The sequence below is a fragment of the Macaca mulatta genome, chromosome 19, assembly GCF_049350105.2.
Source record: "Macaca mulatta isolate MMU2019108-1 chromosome 19, T2T-MMU8v2.0, whole genome shotgun sequence".
Classification (NCBI taxonomy): domain Eukaryota; kingdom Metazoa; phylum Chordata; class Mammalia; order Primates; family Cercopithecidae; genus Macaca; species Macaca mulatta.
In genome coordinates, this window is record NC_133424.1 from 56,466,115 (window position 1) to 56,485,210 (window position 19,096).

General features: G+C 43.2%; 1 protein-coding gene across 1 annotated transcript; it reads left to right on the forward strand.

The window, feature by feature from the left end:
• The first annotated feature begins 14 nt into the window (after positions 1 to 14).
• Positions 15 to 18,200, forward strand: LOC713143 (uncharacterized). Its single transcript, XM_077983191.1, has 6 exons — positions 15 to 165; positions 4,826 to 4,905; positions 9,023 to 9,149; positions 10,009 to 10,101; positions 13,771 to 15,279; positions 16,574 to 18,200. Exons 2-6 carry the CDS (start codon positions 4,891 to 4,893, stop codon positions 16,696 to 16,698), a joined length of 1,869 nt encoding a protein of 622 aa, XP_077839317.1. The 5' UTR covers positions 15 to 165; positions 4,826 to 4,890; the 3' UTR covers positions 16,699 to 18,200.
• The last annotated feature ends 896 nt before the right edge of the window (positions 18,201 to 19,096 follow it).

The window sequence follows — 19,096 nt, forward strand, 5'->3', positions numbered from 1 at the left end:
CGCTCCCGGGGGGTGAGGTTGCTGCAGTGCATTTCGGTGGTAGTTTTGTGTCAGTTGTGTGTCTTGTCGGTCCTTCTCAACATGTCCCCTTACGATGCGGGCTCGCAACCACCTGGAAGTTGACTAAGAGGAGAAGGAGCCTCGTTGGAAAACGGAGGTTTGAAGGTGCAACAGCCGCTCTTTTCGTTCTTGTCCGCGGAGCCTTCTTGGTCTTGGGGTTGTCCTCGCGTCCCCGGAGATGAGGCTGGGGGTTGGGACTTGGTTGGGACGCCGCCTGGTTTGAGGGTTTTGGGGGCTCTCAGCTCGCTCAGCCCACCTCCCTCCATCCCACCTGTGAGGCTACTTTCTCACAGTTTAGGGTTGGGATGTTATTAACCTCCCTGTACCTCCCACTGCTGTTCTTTAAAATGGGGACTTTAGGACCATCCTAATGAAATCGTTTTGGGAACTGGAAGAGGTAACACAAATGAAAGCCTTAAAGCAGTCCTTCCTTTAGTGACTGGTGGTCTCTTCTTAGTGTTAATTTCCCACGAAGGCTGTCAGGTCCCCGGGTGGGGTCAGAGCTCCAGCTACAGGGACCCCCGCCCTTGTCTCTGATTCCTGCAGGACGCTGGGTGATCCCGGACGCTTCTGACCTGTTTTTAGGAAGGCGAGGGTTGTGTCCACTTTCCACGAAGGGAGAGGAACATTTAACTTTTATGCGGGCCGGCAACGCGGTCAGGGTGTTTCACAGCCTTCTCCTTCCCCAGCCTGATTCTCAAAAAGACCTGCAGGGAGGGACTTCTTGGCTACCAAAGCTCTACGTGAGTGGTCCTTGGCTTTTTTTCTTTTACAGAGATGCTCACCCCAACCAAGAGTGTAGGATGTGTCCTCAGGCATGGGTGGTGATAATAATTAAGCCTCAATTGGTAACTTTATTCCAAGGGCTTTATAAAAATAATCAAATTTTCGCCACACCATGGCTCTGTGGAGAAGTACTACTTTTTTCCGTTTTAAAGATGAGTCAGATACAAAGGAGCAGGAGTTATCTGCGCATAGTCACCTAGGTAGTAAGAGGTGGATCTGCCGTTGAAACCTGGGCATTACAGGTCAGAGCCTTAGTTGATAATCTTTTGGATACATTCTCATTGAGGCAGAGGAACTGGCTGGAATCTGGTGGGGAAAGCAAGTTAGGACTTGATTGAAGGGACCTCGAGAGCAAGGCTTATGGGCTTGGACTGTTCTGGGAGTTTGTCAGCTATTTCATTCATTACAACTATTTCATTTGTTACAAGTATTTCACTTGTTATGCAACGGTATCATTGTGGAGCGTTCAGAAATTGGAGAAATATGAGTAGTACAAGTTTATAATTACCCATGAATACAGCATGTAAATATAGTAACTGTTAAACTTCGAATGCATTTCTTTTTAGTCTTTCTTTTGGTATATTTGCATATTTATTTATAAACATTTAAAGAAAATTTTATAATTTAAAAAATGTGTTTTCCCTTGTGTGTTTAACTATGGAAATTTGGAAACACTGCCAAAAGGGAAATTAACTAGTGAACTGCCATGTTATATCATGCTCATCCTAATTTATCTCATTGTTATCTAATTTTTTTGTAAATGTTTCCTGATATTGGCCGGGCGTGGTGCCTCACGCTTGCAATCCCAGCACTTTGGGAGGCCGAGATGGGCGAATCACCTGAGGTCGGGAGTTTGAGAGCAGCCTGACCAACATGGAGAAACCCCATCTCTACTGAAAATACAAAATTAGCCAGGCATGGTGGTGCATGCCTGTAATTCCAGCTACTTGGGAGGCTGAGGCAGGAGAATCACTTGAACTCGGAAGGTGGAGGTTGTGGTGAGCTCAGCTCGCACCATTATACTCCAGCCTGGGCAACAAGAGCGAAACGCCCTTCTCAAAAAAAAAAAAAAAAAGTTTTTAACACTTTATTTTCATATCATTTGAAACCTATAGAAAAGTTGCAAAAATAGTATTAGAAATTCTCATATACTCTTTACCCAAATTTGCCACGTGTTTACATTTTTCCTGTTTGCTTTGTTGTTGCTCTTCAGCCAGACACCACCAGGAACATACCTGTAGCCAGACAGTTGCTTGTAGCTTTCTGCAGCAAGGAAGCCCACATTTCAAGATAATTGTGGGGTGTCTTGGTAAGAGGTGTTTAGGAAGGGCTGGTTATAGGGTTTCACATAACATGCTAGATACTATTAGATATTATACTAGCTAGGCATGGTGGCTGTAATCCCAGTACTTTGGGAGGCCGAGGCAAGTGGATCACTTAAGGCCAGGAGTTTGAGACCAGCCTGGCCAACATTGAGAAACCCCATCTCTACTAAAAATACAAAAATTAGCTGATTTGTCCACTGTGAAGTTACTTTTTTAAAATTTGAGGTGGCGTGCGCCTGTAATCCCAGCTATTAGGGAGGCTGATGCATGAGAATCATTTGAACCCAGGAGGCAGAGGCTACAGTAAGCTGAGATGGCGCCCCTGCACTCTGGTCTGGATGACAGAGTGAGACTCTGTTGCAAAAAAATAATTAAATATTATATTAAATAATATTGTTATCTATTACATATCAGATAGATCTGTTAAAAAGCGACTAATAGTTGTAGTGTTATTTATTAGATAGTGTTGGATACCATATTACATAACATTGTTATCTAATCTGCAGCTTCCATATTTAAATTTGTTCAGTTTTTAAATTTTGGTCCTTATAACTATCCCACTTTTTACCTGCAGCCCCATTCAAAGTTGAATTTTATGCATTGTCTTTATTGTCACATTTCTATACTTTTCTTTAATCTAGAAAGATTCCACAGCCTTTGTCTTTTACATGCATGGTTTTTTGAAGAGTATAGGCAGTTGTTTTATAGAAAGACATTCATTTGGGGTTTATCTGATAAATTTCATGTTTAGGTTTAGATTATGCATGGTTGGTAGGGATACCATAGTAGTAGTGAGGTGTCCTTTTCATTGCAACATAACAGTGTCCAAATGATGTTGGTTTGTCCCTTCTGTGGGGAAAAGAGAGAGAGATCAGACTGTTACTATGTCTGTATAGAAAGAAGTAGACATAAGAGACTCCATTTGGTTCTGTATTTGAGATGCTGTTAATCTGTGACCCTACCCCCAACTTTGTCCTTGCAAGAGACATGTGCTGTGGTGACTCAAGGTTTAACGGATTTTGGGCTGTGCAGAGTGTGCTTTGTTAAACAAGCGCCTGAAGGCAGTATGCTTGTGAAAAGTCATCACCCTTCTCTTAATCTCAAGTACCCAGGGACATGTACACTGCCAAAGGTCGCAGGGACCTCTGCCTAGGAAAGCTAGGTATTGTTCAAGGTTTCTCCCCATGTGATAGTCTGAAATATGGCCTCGTGGGAAGGGAAAGACCTAATCGTCCCCCAGCCTGACACCCGTGAAGGGTCTGTGCTGAGGAGGATTAATATAAGAGGAAAGAAGGCCTCTTGGCAGTTGAGATAGAGAAAAGCATCTGTCTCCTACCCATCCCTGGGCAATGGAACATCTCAGTGTAAAACCCGATTGTATGTTCTATTTACTAAGATGGGAGAAGACCGCCTTAGGGCAAAAGGTGGGATGTGCTAGGGACAATGCTGCTCCTTATGCACTAAAAAGGTTTATGGAGATGTTTGTATAGGCATATCAAGGCACAGCACTTTTCCTTAAACTTATTCATGTCACAGAGATCTTTATTCATATGTCTTACTGCTGACCTCCCTAGATGATCCTATTATCCTGCCACTTCCCTTTTTCTAAGATGGTAAAGATAATGATCAATAAATACTGAGGGAACTCAGAGACCGGTGCCAGTGTGGGTCCTCTGTATGCTGAGCGCCAGTCCCCTGGGTCCACTTTTTCTTTCTCTATACTTTGTCTCTGTATAGACTTTCTCTGTCTCGTTTCTTTTCTCAAGTCTCTCCTTCTAGCTAATGAGAAACGCCCACAGGTGTGGAGGGGCAGGCCACCCCTTCACCTTCACTGGTGATCTCACTTTTGTTCACTTGGCCAAGATGAAGTCTTTCAGATTTGTCCACTGTGAAGTTACTTTTTTTAAATTTTGAAAATAATAAAGTTTCTTATGGGGAGATACATTATTAGTGGACATTCTACTGTAAAGATGAGTTTCCATTTCTCCCCCATTTATTTATTCCTTTATTCACCTATAAATATTCTATAGATATGGACTTAGAATTCATTCTTACTGATTTCAGTGACATGCAGATTAACAATTATTTTTTCCAATTCTGTCAAGATATATTTCACATATAGCTTTCATCCATTTCAGGCATATAATTCAATGATTTTTAGGAATTTTGTGAAGTGGAATAACCATCATCATGATTCAGTTTAGATCATTTTCATCTCACGTTTGGACTCCTTGTGCCTATTTACAGTTAAACCTCATTCTTACCTCAAATGTGAAGCAACCACGAATCTACTTTCTCTATTATACATTTGCCTATTCTGAACATTTCACATAAATGCGATCATACAATCCATGGCTTTTTGTGACTTTTTGTGTCTTTTGTTTAACATGTTTCCGGGTTCATGCATGTTATAGCATGAGTCAGTACTTCATTTTTTTAAATTTCCAAGTAAGATTTCATTGTATGGATAGGCCACAATTTGTCTGTCCATTTACCTGTAGGAGGGCATTTTGGTTGTGTGCAATTTGGGGTTATTATGAATAATGCTGCTGTGAACATTCAAGTGCTAATTCACAATGCATGTTCATGTTGTTGGGCGGCATCCCTGACCACCTCTTCATGTCTCTTTTATTGCTTTCCATGGCACGTTCCAGGCACAATTCTGTCTTCCCTTGAACTGCATAACTGAGAACTCTGCAAATTCCCCAGAGGAGGAAAAATGACCATGTTCAAGGTGAGCAAGTCTGGTCTCTTTTGCTGTTCAAATTCTGTTTCGCTACTTAAGATTGCCACGTGTTTTTCTCAGTCTTGGGAAGACTCAAGGAGAACAACAGTTATTTGTGCACCTGCTGTGTGCCAAGTGCTTGCTTGTTTCTTTCGTGTTCAATTTGCATTTGCTTTTGGTTTTGTTTACCTTTACCATTATTTGTGTTATGAGTAGAAATTCTCCCATTTCACTGCATCTCTTCTCACTAATTAGGGGTTTTTATTTTCTCATGCTATTCCTCATGTATATTCATAACTGTATTTGTATTGATACTTATCTAATTTAAACTGTGTTCTTTTTGTTTAATATTATGTAATGTTCATTATTTATGGTTGCATCACGTTCCATTGCATTGATGCTCCTTTTTTTTTTTTTTTCCTCGAGATGGAGTCTTGCTTTGTCACCCAGGCTGGAGTGCAGTGGCGCAGTCTCGGCTCACTGCAACCTCCACCTCCTGGGTTCAAGCAATTCTCCTGCCTCGGCCCCTTGAGTAGCTGGGATTACAGGCACCTATCGCCATGCTTGGCTAATATTTGTATTTTTAGTAGAGACGAGGTTTCACCATGTTGGCCAGGCTGGTCTCGAACTCCTGGCCTCAAGTGATCTGCCCGCCTCAGCCTCCCAAAGTGCTGGGATTACAGGTGTGAGCCACCACACCCACCAATGTTTCTTTTTAACTACTTTATACACAGGCACTAGGAGCTCAGTTTTGAAAGGGTACTTTTGACATGTACCATGTTGGCTGTTTGGTAGATAAAATATCCACATGTGGCACAGCACAGCAGGCTGTAACTGTGGCTTCACAGAAGAATTTCTGGAGATTTTCACATAGGAAGAGCTAGCTTTTGTTTTCCCCATGCTTAAGTCATGCATTGTGTATTTTATTTACTGGTCTTTTCTTATTCCTTTATGTATTAAGGAGTTTGACCAAAATGATAGGTAACTTTAGTTTCAAATGTCCATGATATCAGAAGATTCTCTAGTCACTGTGTTCTGTTCCTTTGTTTGTTCCTCAGAACAGCTGGATGATGCAATTCTCAGCCTCATCTTCCTCTTAAATATGTGAAATATGAGAAATCTGCTGAGGTTCAGAGAGGAAACCCAGGGTTGGCATGTTAGCTATTTTGCTAAATTGAAAGAGAGAGAGAAGAAAGAGGATTCTCCATTGAAGGACCTGTGCCTTCTGGTATGGGTGTCTGGAGTGCCCTCTTGAGTGATGACAACCATTGGTGACATAGCTCCTCCCTGACCTCTCCCCAGGGGACCTCTTCTCTTCCTGTTGTGTCACCTCTTCAGGTACACCTAGTACTCCAGGCACCAAAGGACAGTGATTGCTACACTCATTATAGAAAATCTTTACATTGCTAATGGCAAAGATGGCTTACAGAGTGTTACCAGGAAATACAACAGCCTAAGGTGAAAATATTTACCACTTTGATATCTAAAAAATACACACTCCAAAATAAGAATCTCATGTACAAAATGGAGAAAAAAAATCAAAGGAGTATGAATAAAGGACATTAATCCATTAATTGGTAAATTGTAGAGAAGAAATAGAAGTGGCCAGTACACGTTTGAAAAGGTGATAGTATTATTTATAATCAAATACATGGGATTAATAAGGTGAATTATTCTCAAATAAGAGTATCAACATCACAGGAAATTTGATAATCTGCCTTTGGCTATTTTAAGAAAAACCAGGGTAACGTATCCCCTTGAAAGATTTTGGAGTTTGACAAAAAATTGGGATCTGGCATACATGATCACAATTTTGAACATTCTTATTTTTTGACACTGTAATTTTCATTTGAAATTATTTTATTTTAGTTTATTCTTATTCTTTTAGAGACAGAATTTTGCTCTGTTGTCTAGGATAGAGTACAGTGATGTAAGTGTAGCGCACTGCAGCCTTGAACCTCTGGGGTCCAGATCTCCCTGCCTCAGCCTCCCAAGTAGCTAGGATTACAGGCACGCATCACCACGACTGGCTAGTTTTTAAAATTTATAAAGATGGTGTCTTGCTGTGTTGCCTAGGCTGGTCTTGAACTCTTGAATTCAAGCAATCCCCCCACCTTAGCCTCTTAAAGCACTGGGATTACAGGTGTGAATCACTGCACCTGGTTTGAAATTATTTTATTTAATTAAATTAATTAATTTATTATTTTATGTTATTTCTTTTTAGAAACAGAGTCTTGCTCTGTTGCCCAGGCTGGAGTGCAGTGGCACAATCTTGGCTCACTGCAGCGTCCACCTCCTGGGTTCAAATGATTCTTCTGTCTCAACCTCCCAAGTGTCTGGGATTATAGTCACGTGCCACCATGCCTAGCTAATTTTTGTATATTTTGTAGAGACAGAATTTTGCTGTGTTGCCAAGGCTGGTCTCGAACTCCAGAGCTCAAATGATTTGCTTGTCTCAGCCTCTGAAAGTACTGAGATTACAGGCATGAGCTACCATACTGGGCCAAAATTATTTTCAATAATCAGACAGGAGAGTAAAGTCCACATAACATGATTTTCTTAGCAGGATTGGTAATAATGAAAATGATATAAAATTAAATATTCATTATTTAGAATAGATAATGATAGATCATCAGTTCCCTGTAATACTATACCGACATGAAATGAAATAGATAACTGTAATGAAAGTTATAATAAAAAATCCAAAGAAATATGAATAAAGGACATTACCAGCTGGGTGCGGTGGTGCACTTTTTTTTTCCTAGCACTTTTGGGGGCCGAGGCGGGCAGATCATCTGAGGTCGGGAGTTTGAGACCAGCCTGACCAACATGGATAAACCCTGTCTCTACTAAAAATACAAAACTAGCTGGGCATAGTGGTGCATGCCTGTAATCCCAGCCACTCAGAAGGCTGAGGCAGGAGAATTGCTTGAACCGGGGAGGCAGAGGTTGCCATGAGCTGAGTTTGCACCACTGCATTCCAGCCTGGGCAACAAGAACGAAACTCCGTCTCAAAAAAAAAAGAAAAAAAGGTAATAAAATCAACTAATGTTAATTAAATACCTAGTCTGTGCCAGAGACTTTCCCCATTTATATTCTCTTGTTTATTCCTGGAGAAAATTGATGTGACAGTCTTTATACAGAAAGGAAACGAATGCACGCGGGAAAACTTATCCAAGGTCCCGTGGCTGGGCAGGCAAAGGCACAGAGCCTTGGGATTGAGCCTTGTGAGGGAGCACACACGCTCAGTGTGATCATAGGCACACTGGCTCTAGATCATGACATTCAATGCTGCAATTAATATATGTAGTTTGTGTCTTGAATACAGAGGACCCACTCCATAGCTGTCCCACACAGGTCACCGTAAACTTGTTAGTTTGGCAGATACTGAAAAACATGGGCCGGGTGCGGTGGCTCACGCCTGTAATCCCAGCACTTTGGGAGGCTGAGGTGGGCAGATCGCCTAAGGTCAGGAGTTCATGACCAGCCTGGCCAACATGGTGAAACCCCGTCTCTACTAAAAATACAAAAATTAGCCGGGCATGGTGGTGGGCGCCTATAATCCCAGCTATTCGAGAGGCTGAGGCAGGAGAATTGCTTGAACCCAGGAGGCGGAGGTTGCAGCGAGCTGGGATAGTGCCACTGTACTCCAGTCTGGGCGACAGAGCAAGACTCCATCTCAAAAAATAAAAATTAGGAAAAAAAAAAGGAAAAATGATTATATCCAGGGTTCAAGTACGAGAGAGAACAATGGGCATTATCAAACAAAGTTGGGACTGAATTGCTAAATGTTACTGGGGCAACTGGCATGATTCATTGAAACCTATATATGCGTAGCCCAGGATGCTGCATTTTGAGTCCTAGAGGGTTACTTACAAGGAGACTCAGTAAGTGCACAAAGTAAACCTATAGGACTTTTTCATCATTGGACTTCTGGTGGAGCTCCGGAAAATCAGTGTGTGTCATTGCCAGGATACAGACAGAATGAATGGGAAATCTGTAAGTTGACCTACATCTCTCAAGATCCACAGCAACTTCTCACTCATCCCCTTCACCTGCTCAGTGCCACCCCTCTCCCAAGAATCACTGGTCATGACATTGGGATTATATATGTTTGATGTTATAGGAGGCAGTAACCTTTAAGGATGTAGCTGTGGTGTTCACTGAGGAGGAGCTGGGGCTGCTGGACCCTGCCCAGAAGAAGCTGTATCGAGATGTGATGCTGGAGAACTTCAGGAACCTGCTCTCAGTGGGTGAGCACAGGCACCCTCTGTAATGGAATGTCAGGCCCCAGGAATGGCTTTGTACCCTAGGGTGTTTGTATTAGTTTGTTCTTCCACTGCTAGGAAGAAATACTAGAGACTGGGTAATTTATAAAGAAAAGATAGGCTGGGTGCGGTGGCTCACGCCTGTAATCCCAGCACTTTGGGAGGCTGAGGCGGGTGGATCACTAGGTCAAGAGTTCGAGACCAGCCTGGCCAATATGATGAAACCCCATCTCTACTAAAAATACAAAAATTAGCCGGGTATGGTGGCACTTGCCTGTAATCCCAGCTACTCAGGAGGCTAAGGCAGAAGAATAGCTTGGACCCAGGAGGCGGAGGTTGCAGTGAGCTGGGATAGCACCACTGCACTCCAGCCTGGGTGACAGAACGAGACTCCATCTCAAAAATAAATAAATAAATAAATAAATAAAATAAAAAAAGAAAAGACGTTTCATTGACTCACAGTTCCGCATGGCTGGGGAGGCCTCAGGAAACTTACAGTCATGGTGGAAAGCCAAGGGGAAGAAAGGCACCTTTTTCACAGTGCAGCAGGAAGAAGTGCCGAGCAAAGGGGGAAAGGCCCCTTAGAAAACCATCAGATCTCGTGAGAACTCACCCACTCTCATGAGAACAGCATGAAGGAAACGGCCCCTATGATTCAGCTACATCGCACCAGGTCCCTGTTATGACATGTGGGGATTATGGGAAATACAATTCAAGGTGAGATTTGGGTGGGGACACAGCCAAACCGTATCAGTTTTCAAGTTTGAGTGTGCAGTGAGAACCTAAATTTCTAGTAAATTTTACCTAAGATGTATTGGGATTAAGCATCTGACTTTGTTCACAGGGCATCAACTTTCCTACCAAGATACTTTTCACTTCCAAAGAGAAGAAAAGTTTTGGATCATGGAGACAGCAACTCAAAAAGAAGGGAATTCAGGTAAGAACCAAGCAACCATGAATCCTCGTATGCGACCCTCCCATCTGTTTTACTTCTGTCCATTACCCAACTCCATTGCCCTGGCGTAAATGGCCAAACCTGTTTCCTGGATTCTTACAACCTCCTTCCTGCTGGTTGTCCTGCTCCCCCAACCCCTCTTCCCACCGTGACATCTGTTTTCCTCATAGCAGCCAAAGTGATCCTTAGGAAACATAAGTCAGATTGCCATTCCTCAGCTTAAAAGCCTTTGTGGCTTCTTATTTGTATTAACGTTACAACTGCTTTAAGTGACTTTTAGAGACCCTGGATCTGCTGTTCATCCCCCACTGCCTCCCTGACTACATCTTCATTTTCCAGCCAAGTTATATTCCCTGCTGTTTCTCCATCCTGCCACAGACACTGTATCGCCTGTTGCTGGTACCCAGTGACCACACACTTAGCAGATTAAACAACAAACAATTATCTTTCTGTTCTTCAGACCTGAAGTCTCACACATCTCACTGGACAAAAATCAGGGTGTCCCTAGGGCTTTGTTCCTGACTAGATGTTCTTGGGGTGAAGCCTTCACTTTAGTTTACCAATCCGTAGGTGCTGTCCACACGCCTTGGCTTTTGTTTCCCTTCCTCCATCTTCAAAAGCAGCTACATTGCATCCCCGACCATTCTTCCATAGTCATGCCACCACCCTTCTTAAGCCTCTGTTTTCCACCTTTTAGGTCCCTTGTGATTGGATCGGTCACTCCTGCATAATCTAGAATGATCTTCCTACTCTCTGTTTAGCTGACTAGTGATCTTAATTGCATCTGCAGCCTTAATCTCTTGCTGTATAACGTAACAGGTTCATAGGTCCTGGGAATTGGATGTGGACATCTTTCAAGGACCATCGTTCTGTCTACTACAGAAGCTTCTGTCTTAGAGTTTATATATGCTCTTCTTTCTAATTGGAATAATCTTTCACCTCAAAACCTTCTGACCCTTCTTTTATTCTGGTCTCTGTTCAGTTTTAATATCATGAGAAAGGCCTTCTCTGACCACTCTATTTAAAATACCAGCTGGGTGTGGTGGCTCACGCCTGTAATCTCAGCACTTTGGGAGGCTGAGGCAGGCAGATAGCATGAGATCAGGAGTTTGAGACCAGCCTGGCAAGCATGACGAAACCCTGACTCTACTAAAAATACAAAAATTAGCTGGATGTGGTAGCACAGTCCTGTAATCCCAGCTACTCGGGTGACTGAGGCATAACAATCACTTGAACCCAGGAGGCAGAGGTTGCAGTGAGCTGGGATTGTGCCACTACGCTCTAGCCTGGGTGACAGAGTGAGACTGTGTCTCAAGAAAGAAAGAAAGAAAGAAAGAGAGAGAGAGAGAGAGAGAGGGACGGAGGGAGGGAGGGAGGGAGAGAGAGGGGTAGGGGAGAGAAAGAGAGAGGGAAGAGAGAAAGGAAGAAAGGAAGAAAAAAGTAGAATGGAATACCATCCCATCTTTACCCTTCTGGTGTTGTCTTATACTGTGTCTTATATATTTCTATTTAGCTGTCATCTCTACCCACTGGGATAGAATGTCTTAAGAGGAGGACTTTCAGCTGTTCAATTTTTATTTTAAGATTCAGGAGGTACATGTGCAGGTTTCTTACCTAGGTATATGGTGGGGTGCTGAGGTCTGCATTGCAAATGATCCTGGCACCCAGGTACTGAGCACAGTACCCAACAATGGTGGCAGGATAACCCTCAGGTTTCCAGGCTGTGTGCACTGGTGTTAGAGGTAGTGGTGATGGGCTGGGTGGGCCAGTCCTGAGGCCCCCCATGGTGTGTGCAGGGGAGTATCAGCGGTGGTGGTGGCAGCAGGTTTGTAGGACCTTTCCTCAGGTCACTAGGAGGAGTGCACAGATGCCAGTGGTGGTGATCAGGGCAGGGAAATCCTTAGGCCTCCGGACAGCAGGCTTGGGCACCTGCGGCAGCGTTCTGGGTCTGTTGTAAGGCTCCCTCCATGGTACATGCTCATGCCTGGGGCAACCAACATGGCAGGGTGATCTCAGTAGTCCCCAGTGGTATGCTTGGGTAGTGGAGGCATGACGCCAGGCCAGGTGAGCCTGTCCTCAGGCCTTTCAGTGGCGCGGGCAGATGTAGGCTGTGGTGGAAGAGGCGGCGTGATCCCTAGGCCCCCAGATGGCATGCTCCAGCACTGCCAGCACACAAGCTGGGTCTTTGTCAGGTCTCCTGTTTGTGCACACGTGTGCCTGAGGCAACACAGGGTGGAGCAATCCCCAGGTCCCTCTGTGTCATGCTTTGGCACTGAGATGGGTGGCACCAAGTGAAGTGGGCTTGTCCTGTGCACGGGCACAGGTTGTGGTGGGCAGTGCAAGGGGTTCCCCAAGCCTTTAGGAGGTGTGCTTGGGTGGCAGTGGCAGAGTGTGCGGAGAGCCTTTCCTCAGAGTGAGAACACATGTAAGTGTACAGTGGCCCTGCTGCTGGGGGTGAGGGAGCATTGCTGTTAGAGGCAGCAGCCCCAGACAGGCAGCTTTCAAGCTCTGGTGAGTGCACACTTTGGGTCCTTTTGTACTGTATTGGGGGCAGACTCCCTGGTGTGCTGCACTGCCCATTCGCCAGAGAATAGGACACTATGTGGCCTAGATTGCTGGGGACTCTGCCGTACTGCTGGGTCTAACAGGCATTGCACTATTGCAACCCTCCGGGTGGCTGTGGGGACATGTCGATGGGGCTCCAGGGATTTGGAGATGCAAGGGCTGTTGGGCCCCAGGGCAAGATGCAGTCTGGTGGGGGTGCGGCTCTCAAAATAGCGCTGTGCCATAACTGCTTGAGTCTCAGGAAGTGTGTGGAACCCATCATGAGCGCCTTCTCTGAAGCAGTGCCCTTACATGGACTCCAGGTAGCCCCCTACACTAGTCTCAGGGCCCGCAGGGGTCGAGGGCGTCTCTCATGGCTGACTGCTGGAGTCCACAGTGGAAATGTAAACCACTAGGGCCCTCTCACTTACCCTTTCCCAGCACTGAGGAGCCTTTCCGGGCTTTCAGGTGATCACGGCTAGAAGGGCTACCTCCCTTCGCTCTCCTTTTGTGCTTTGGGTGTTTCTTGTCACTTCTCTGCTGAATTCCAATGATCCCTCTTAGATGCTATTTGATGTATGATTATCTATTTGCTTTTTAAATTTTTTACTAATAAAATATATAGAACACTTCATGAATTTGCATATCAGCCTTGCGCAGAGGCTGTTCATTCCAGTTTTACCATATGCGCTGCTGAAGTGAGCACTGCTCATTATTTTGGCTCTTTGTGGTGGAGGCAAGCTCTGTGTGTCTTTAGTCAGCCATCTTGAAGTCTTCCTACCCTTAAAGTTCCTTCTGATTCATCACATATATAATTTAGTAGTTACATAATATACCATGCAAGATTTTAGACTAACTAGGAAATTGGTAGAAATAGTAACAAGTTAACTGTATTATATTACTATTTTAAATTAAGTCTTTCTACCACCTATGAGACATTATGTAGTTCAAACTGGTTTCGTGACAAGAGACCGTGGTGCACTTGGAAAACACAAACTGTGCCTTCCTTGTATTCAGTAAAGTTTCAGGCCATGTCCTAAGTGAAATCCTGAAAACACTGAACAAAGGCTTCACTTACCCACACCTCTTAATTCTGTGTCCTTATAGGAGGCAAGATCCAAACTGAGTTGGAGTCTGTTCCAGAAACAGGACCACATGAAGAGTGGTCTTGCCAGCAAGTCTGGGAACAAACTGCAAGTGAGTTAACTAGGCCTCAAGACTCCATGATAAGTAGCTCTCAGTTCTCCACACAAGGTGACGTCCCCTCCCAGGTTGACGCAGGACTATCTATAATTCACATAGGACAGACACCTTCCGAGGATGGGAAGTGTAAAAAATTCTTCAGTGATGTCTCCATCCTTGATCTTCATCAACAATTGCACTCAGGAAAGATGTCCCATACATGTAATGAGTACAGGAAGAGCTTCTGTTACAGCTCAGCTCTTCATCAGAAAGTTCACATGGGAAAGAAACTCTATAAGTGTGATGTGTGTAGTAAGGAATTTAGTCAGAACTCACAACTGCAAACTCATCAGAGAATCCACACTGGAGAGAAACCATTCAAATGTGAGCAGTGTGGGAAAAGTTTCAGCCGTAGATCAGGAATGTATGTTCATTGCAAATTACACACAGGAGAAAAACCTCATATTTGTGAGGAATGTGGGAAGGCCTTCATTCACAATTCCCAGCTTCGGGAACATCAAAGAATCCATACTGGGGAGAAGCCATTCAAATGTTATATATGTGGTAAGAGCTTCCATAGTAGATCAAATCTTAATAGGCATTCCATGGTCCACATGCAAGAGAAATCATTCAGATGTGATACCTGCAGTAATAGCTTTGGTCAGAGATCAGCACTTAATGGTCATTGCAGGGACCACACAGGAGAGAAGCTATACAAATGTGAAGAATGTGGAAGGAGCTTCACTTGTAGGCAAGATCTCTGTAAGCATCAGATGGACCATACAGGAGACAAACCATATAACTGTAACATATGTGGGAAGAGCTTCAGGTGGTCCTCACGTCTTTCGAGACATCAGCGGATCCACAGTGGAGAAGCAACATTCAAGTGCGATGGATGTGGGAAGAGATTTCATATGAATTCACGGGGCCATTCTCATCAGACAGCCCACAGAGGAGAAAAACTGTATAAATGTCAGAAGTGTGGGAAGGGCTACATTAGTAAGTTTAATCTTGACTCGCACCAGAGGGTCCACACGGGAGAGAGACCTTATAATTGTAAGGAATGTGGAAAGAGCTTCAGGTGGGCCTCAGGTATTTTGAGACATAAGAGACTCCATACTGGAGAAAAACCATTCAAATGTGAAGAGTGTGGGAAGAGGTTTACTGAGAATTCAAAACTTCGTTTCCATCAAAGAATTCACACTGGAGAAAAGCCTTACAAATGTGAGGAGTGTGGAAAGGGCTTCAGATGGGCCTCAACTCATCTAACCCATCAGAGACTCCACAGTAGAGAAAAAGTACTTCAATGTGAGGACTGTGGGAAGAGTATTGTGCACAGTTCATGCCTTCAAGACCAACAAAGAGACCACAGTGGAGAAAAAACATCTAAATGTGAGGACTGTGGGAAGCGCTACAAGAGGCGCTTGAATCTCGATATGATTTTATCATTATTTTTAAATGACATATAATTATTGTCCATATTTATGGGTTACAGCATGATATTTCAATACATGTATACAATTTATCATTTCTTTGTGTTTTGAACCTTCAAAAACTGTTCTAGTTATTTGAAAATAAATTATTATTAATTATAGTCACCTTTAGTGCTGTGGAGCACTAGAACTTGTTCCTTTCATCTTACTGTACTTTTGTATCTGTTAACCAATCTTTCATCATCCACCCCCCTCCTACTTTTCCCTTCTAGTAATTGCTATGCCACACTGCTTCTCCTTTTTTATTTTTATTTACTTTTTTTTTTTGAGAACAGAGTCTTGCTCTGTTGCCCAGGCTTGAATGTAGTGGCATGATCCTGGCTCACTGCAGTCTCCACCTCCTGGGTTCAAGTGATTCTCCTGCCTAAACCTCCTGAGTAGCTGGGATTACAGGCATGCACCACCATGCCCAGCTAATTTTGGTACTTTTTTTTGAGATGGAGTATCACTCCGTCGCCCAGTCTGGAGTGTAATGGCATGATCTCGGCTCACTGCAACCTCTGCCTCCCATGTTCAAATGATTCTCCCTGCCTTGGCCTCCCAAGTAGCTGGGACTACAGGTGGCCACCACCACAATCGGTTAATTTTTGTATTTTTAGTAGGGAATGAGTTTTTGCCATATTGGCCAAGCTGGTCTCGAACTCCTGACTTCAGGTGATCCCCCCACCTCAGCCTCCCAAAGTGCTGGGATTACAGGCGTGAGCCACCATGCCCAGCCTAATTTTTGTATTTTTAGTAGAGACTGGGTTTCACCACGTTGGCCAGGCTAGTCTTGAACTCCCAACCTCAAATGGTCTACCTGCCTTGGCCTCCCAAAGTGCTGGGATTACAGGCATGAGCCACCGTGCCTGGCCAATGCTATGCTGCTTCTGTGATTTTTGAGAATAGTCTTGCTCTGTTGCCCAGACTTCCACATATGTGTGATAACCTGTAGTATTTGTCTTTCTGGGCCTGAATTTACATCACTCAACTTCATGTTCTCCAAAGCTTATCTTTACCTTGCCATAAATGACAGCATTTTATTATTTTTTATGGTTAAATAGTGTACCTTTGTGTATGTATGCCACATTTTCTTTACCATTTTCTGTTGATGAATATTTAGAATTGTTCCATACGTTAGCTATTGCAAATAGTACTATAATAAATATAGGAGTACAGATAGGAGTTCAACACACGAATTTCCTTTCCTTTGGATATACAGCTAATAGTGGGATTGCTGGATCAGTTGAATCTTAATATGCATAAGAGGATCTACACTGGAGAAACACCATGGATGTGTGGAGAGTGTGGTACATACTTCAGTCAGGGCTCACATCTTCAAATTCAGTGCCTATTCTGTAGAGGAACCTTAATAATATGATGTATGTGACAGCAAAGAGTTATAAGGTATGAATATGTTAATTTTAGTAGATACTTCCAAAAACTATTTCAAACTGGTTTTACCTCTATAAACTCTGACCATTATTAGGCAAGACTTGGCTTTTTTTTTTTCTTTTGAGACAGTCTTGCTCTGTCACCCAGACTAGCATGCAGTGGAATGATCAGGGCTCCCTGCAGCATTGACCTCCCAGGCTCAAGAAATGCTTCTGCCTCAGCCCCTCAAAAGCTGGGACTATAGGCATGCAACAACACGCCTGGCTAAATTTTTGTTGTAGAGATGGGGTCTCACTATGTTGCCCAAATTAGTCTCAAACTCCTGGGCTCAAGTGACTCTCCCTCCTGAGCCTCCCAAAGTGCTGGCATTACAGGCATAAGCCACTGCACCCAGCATTTTGTTTTGTTTTGTTTTGTTTTTGAGATGAGGTCTCTCTGTGTTGCCCAGGCTGGATTGTTTATTCACAGATGCATTTACAGTGCCCTGTAGCCTCGAACTCCTGGGACTAAGTGATCCTCTTGCTTTAACCCCCTGAGAAGCTGGGACTATAGGCATGGACCACCACCCCTGACTGATCTTCTTTAGTTTCTGTCAACAAAATAGTACACTGTTTCCACTAACTTGGGAAGGCTAGTATTTTTGGGGGGAGTATCACTAAACAAGAAAGAAAATCTGATGAATTGGACAGCATGAAAATATTGGCATAAAGATGAACATAACATAAGCAGGAATATTTAAAGCACTTACTTTTTATAGTGTCTCCCCTGTAATGTCTCTGGTTAAATGAAAGGCCTTCAACTGTGAAGACAACCCTAACCATACTCATTACCTGTAAAAGATGTAGCATTGTCATGGACTCCTTAATAAACATGAAGACTTCAATCCATCTGAAGGTGCGCCACATTTCTGAAGTTTCCAACACTGACAAGGTGATGGGCTTACAGATGAAAACTCATGAATGGGAAAAACTCAGCTATCGTTAAAGCCCAATATATTTTATTAAAGATATTGGGGCTGTCTCCTAAATCTAGTTAGTGATGAATTTCAACTCTAGAGCCATCACTGAATCCTTGTCCACATTCATTACACATAGGTTTTTTGAGAAAATTGTCTGCTGGTTATGAGAGGTCTTCTCCAGTGCCAAAGTGAGCATAATAAGCTTGCTTTCGGCCGGGCTTGGTAGCTCATGCCTGTAATCCCAGCACTTCGGGAGGCTGAGGTGGGCAGATTGCCTGAGATCAGGAATTTGAGTCCAGTCTGGCCAACATGGTGAAACCCTGTCTCTATTAAAAATACAAAAAATTTAGCTGGGTGTGGTGGTGGCATGCGCCCATAAGCCCAGCTACTCAGGAGGCGGAGACAAGGTAATTGCTTGAACCAGGGAGGTGGAGGTTGCAGTGAGCTGAGGTTGCGCCACTGCACTCCACCCTGGGCGACAGAGCGAGACTCCGTCTCAAAAAATAAAAATAAAAATAAAAGTAAACAAACTTGCTTTCTTTTATGTGCTCCTTGATTTTGATGGTGATGTAAAATCAAACCGAAGCCGAAAATACAATAATCACATTTATACAGGGCATTTTTCAAGGAAATTTGTTGATTTTTACTTTGATCATTTAGTGACTCACTTTTGTAAGTCTCTTGTAAGTGGCCAGGCATGGTGGCTCACACTTTTAATTCTGTCACTTTGGGAGGCTGAGGCAGAAGGATCACTTGAATCTAGGAGTTTGAGACCAGCTTTTTACAGAGTGTCTCCCCTATAATGTCTCCGGAAATGAAAGATTTTCAACTGTGAAGACAACCCTAACCATACTCATATTCTAGTTCCTTTGCCTTTCCATATAAATTTTAGAATAGTTTTATATCTACAGAATATCTTGCTGTGATTTTGATAGTAATTATTTTAACCCTGTGTATCAATTTGGGGAGAATGAACATTTTTGCTGTATTGAGTCCCATGATCCTCAAACATGGAATCTCTCTCCATTCATTTAATATTGTTGGATTTTCTTCATCAGTGTGTTGTAATTTTCATCTTACAACCCTTGTACATCTTTTGTTGAACTTCCATCTAGGTAAGAACTTTGATTTCCATTTGTTCATTGCTAGTATAATATATATAAATTAATTTTGGTATGCTGATAATGTATCCTGTGATCATGCTGAATTCACTTATTATCTAGGCATTCATGGATTGGAAACTTCACGTTTTTATGATGACAATACTATCCAAACCAATCTACAGTTTTACTGCAATCACTATCAAAATCCAAACAGTCTTTTTTTGCAGAAATAAATTCATATGTAATTGCAATGGATGCAAATAGACATCTTTTTTTTTTTTTTTTAAAGGAACACGATGGGTGGCTCCCACTTCCCCATTTCG

Bases quoted from the DNA above. Each gene is read 5' to 3' on its own strand.
- LOC713143 (XM_077983191.1), top strand. The intron at 9,150-10,008 runs GTGAGCACAGGC...CTTTGTTCACAG, and splicing joins CAGGAACCTGCTCTCAGTGG to GGCATCAACTTTCCTACCAA. The intron at 15,280-16,573 runs ATATGATTTTAT...AGTTGAATCTTA, and splicing joins CAAGAGGCGCTTGAATCTCG to ATATGCATAAGAGGATCTAC.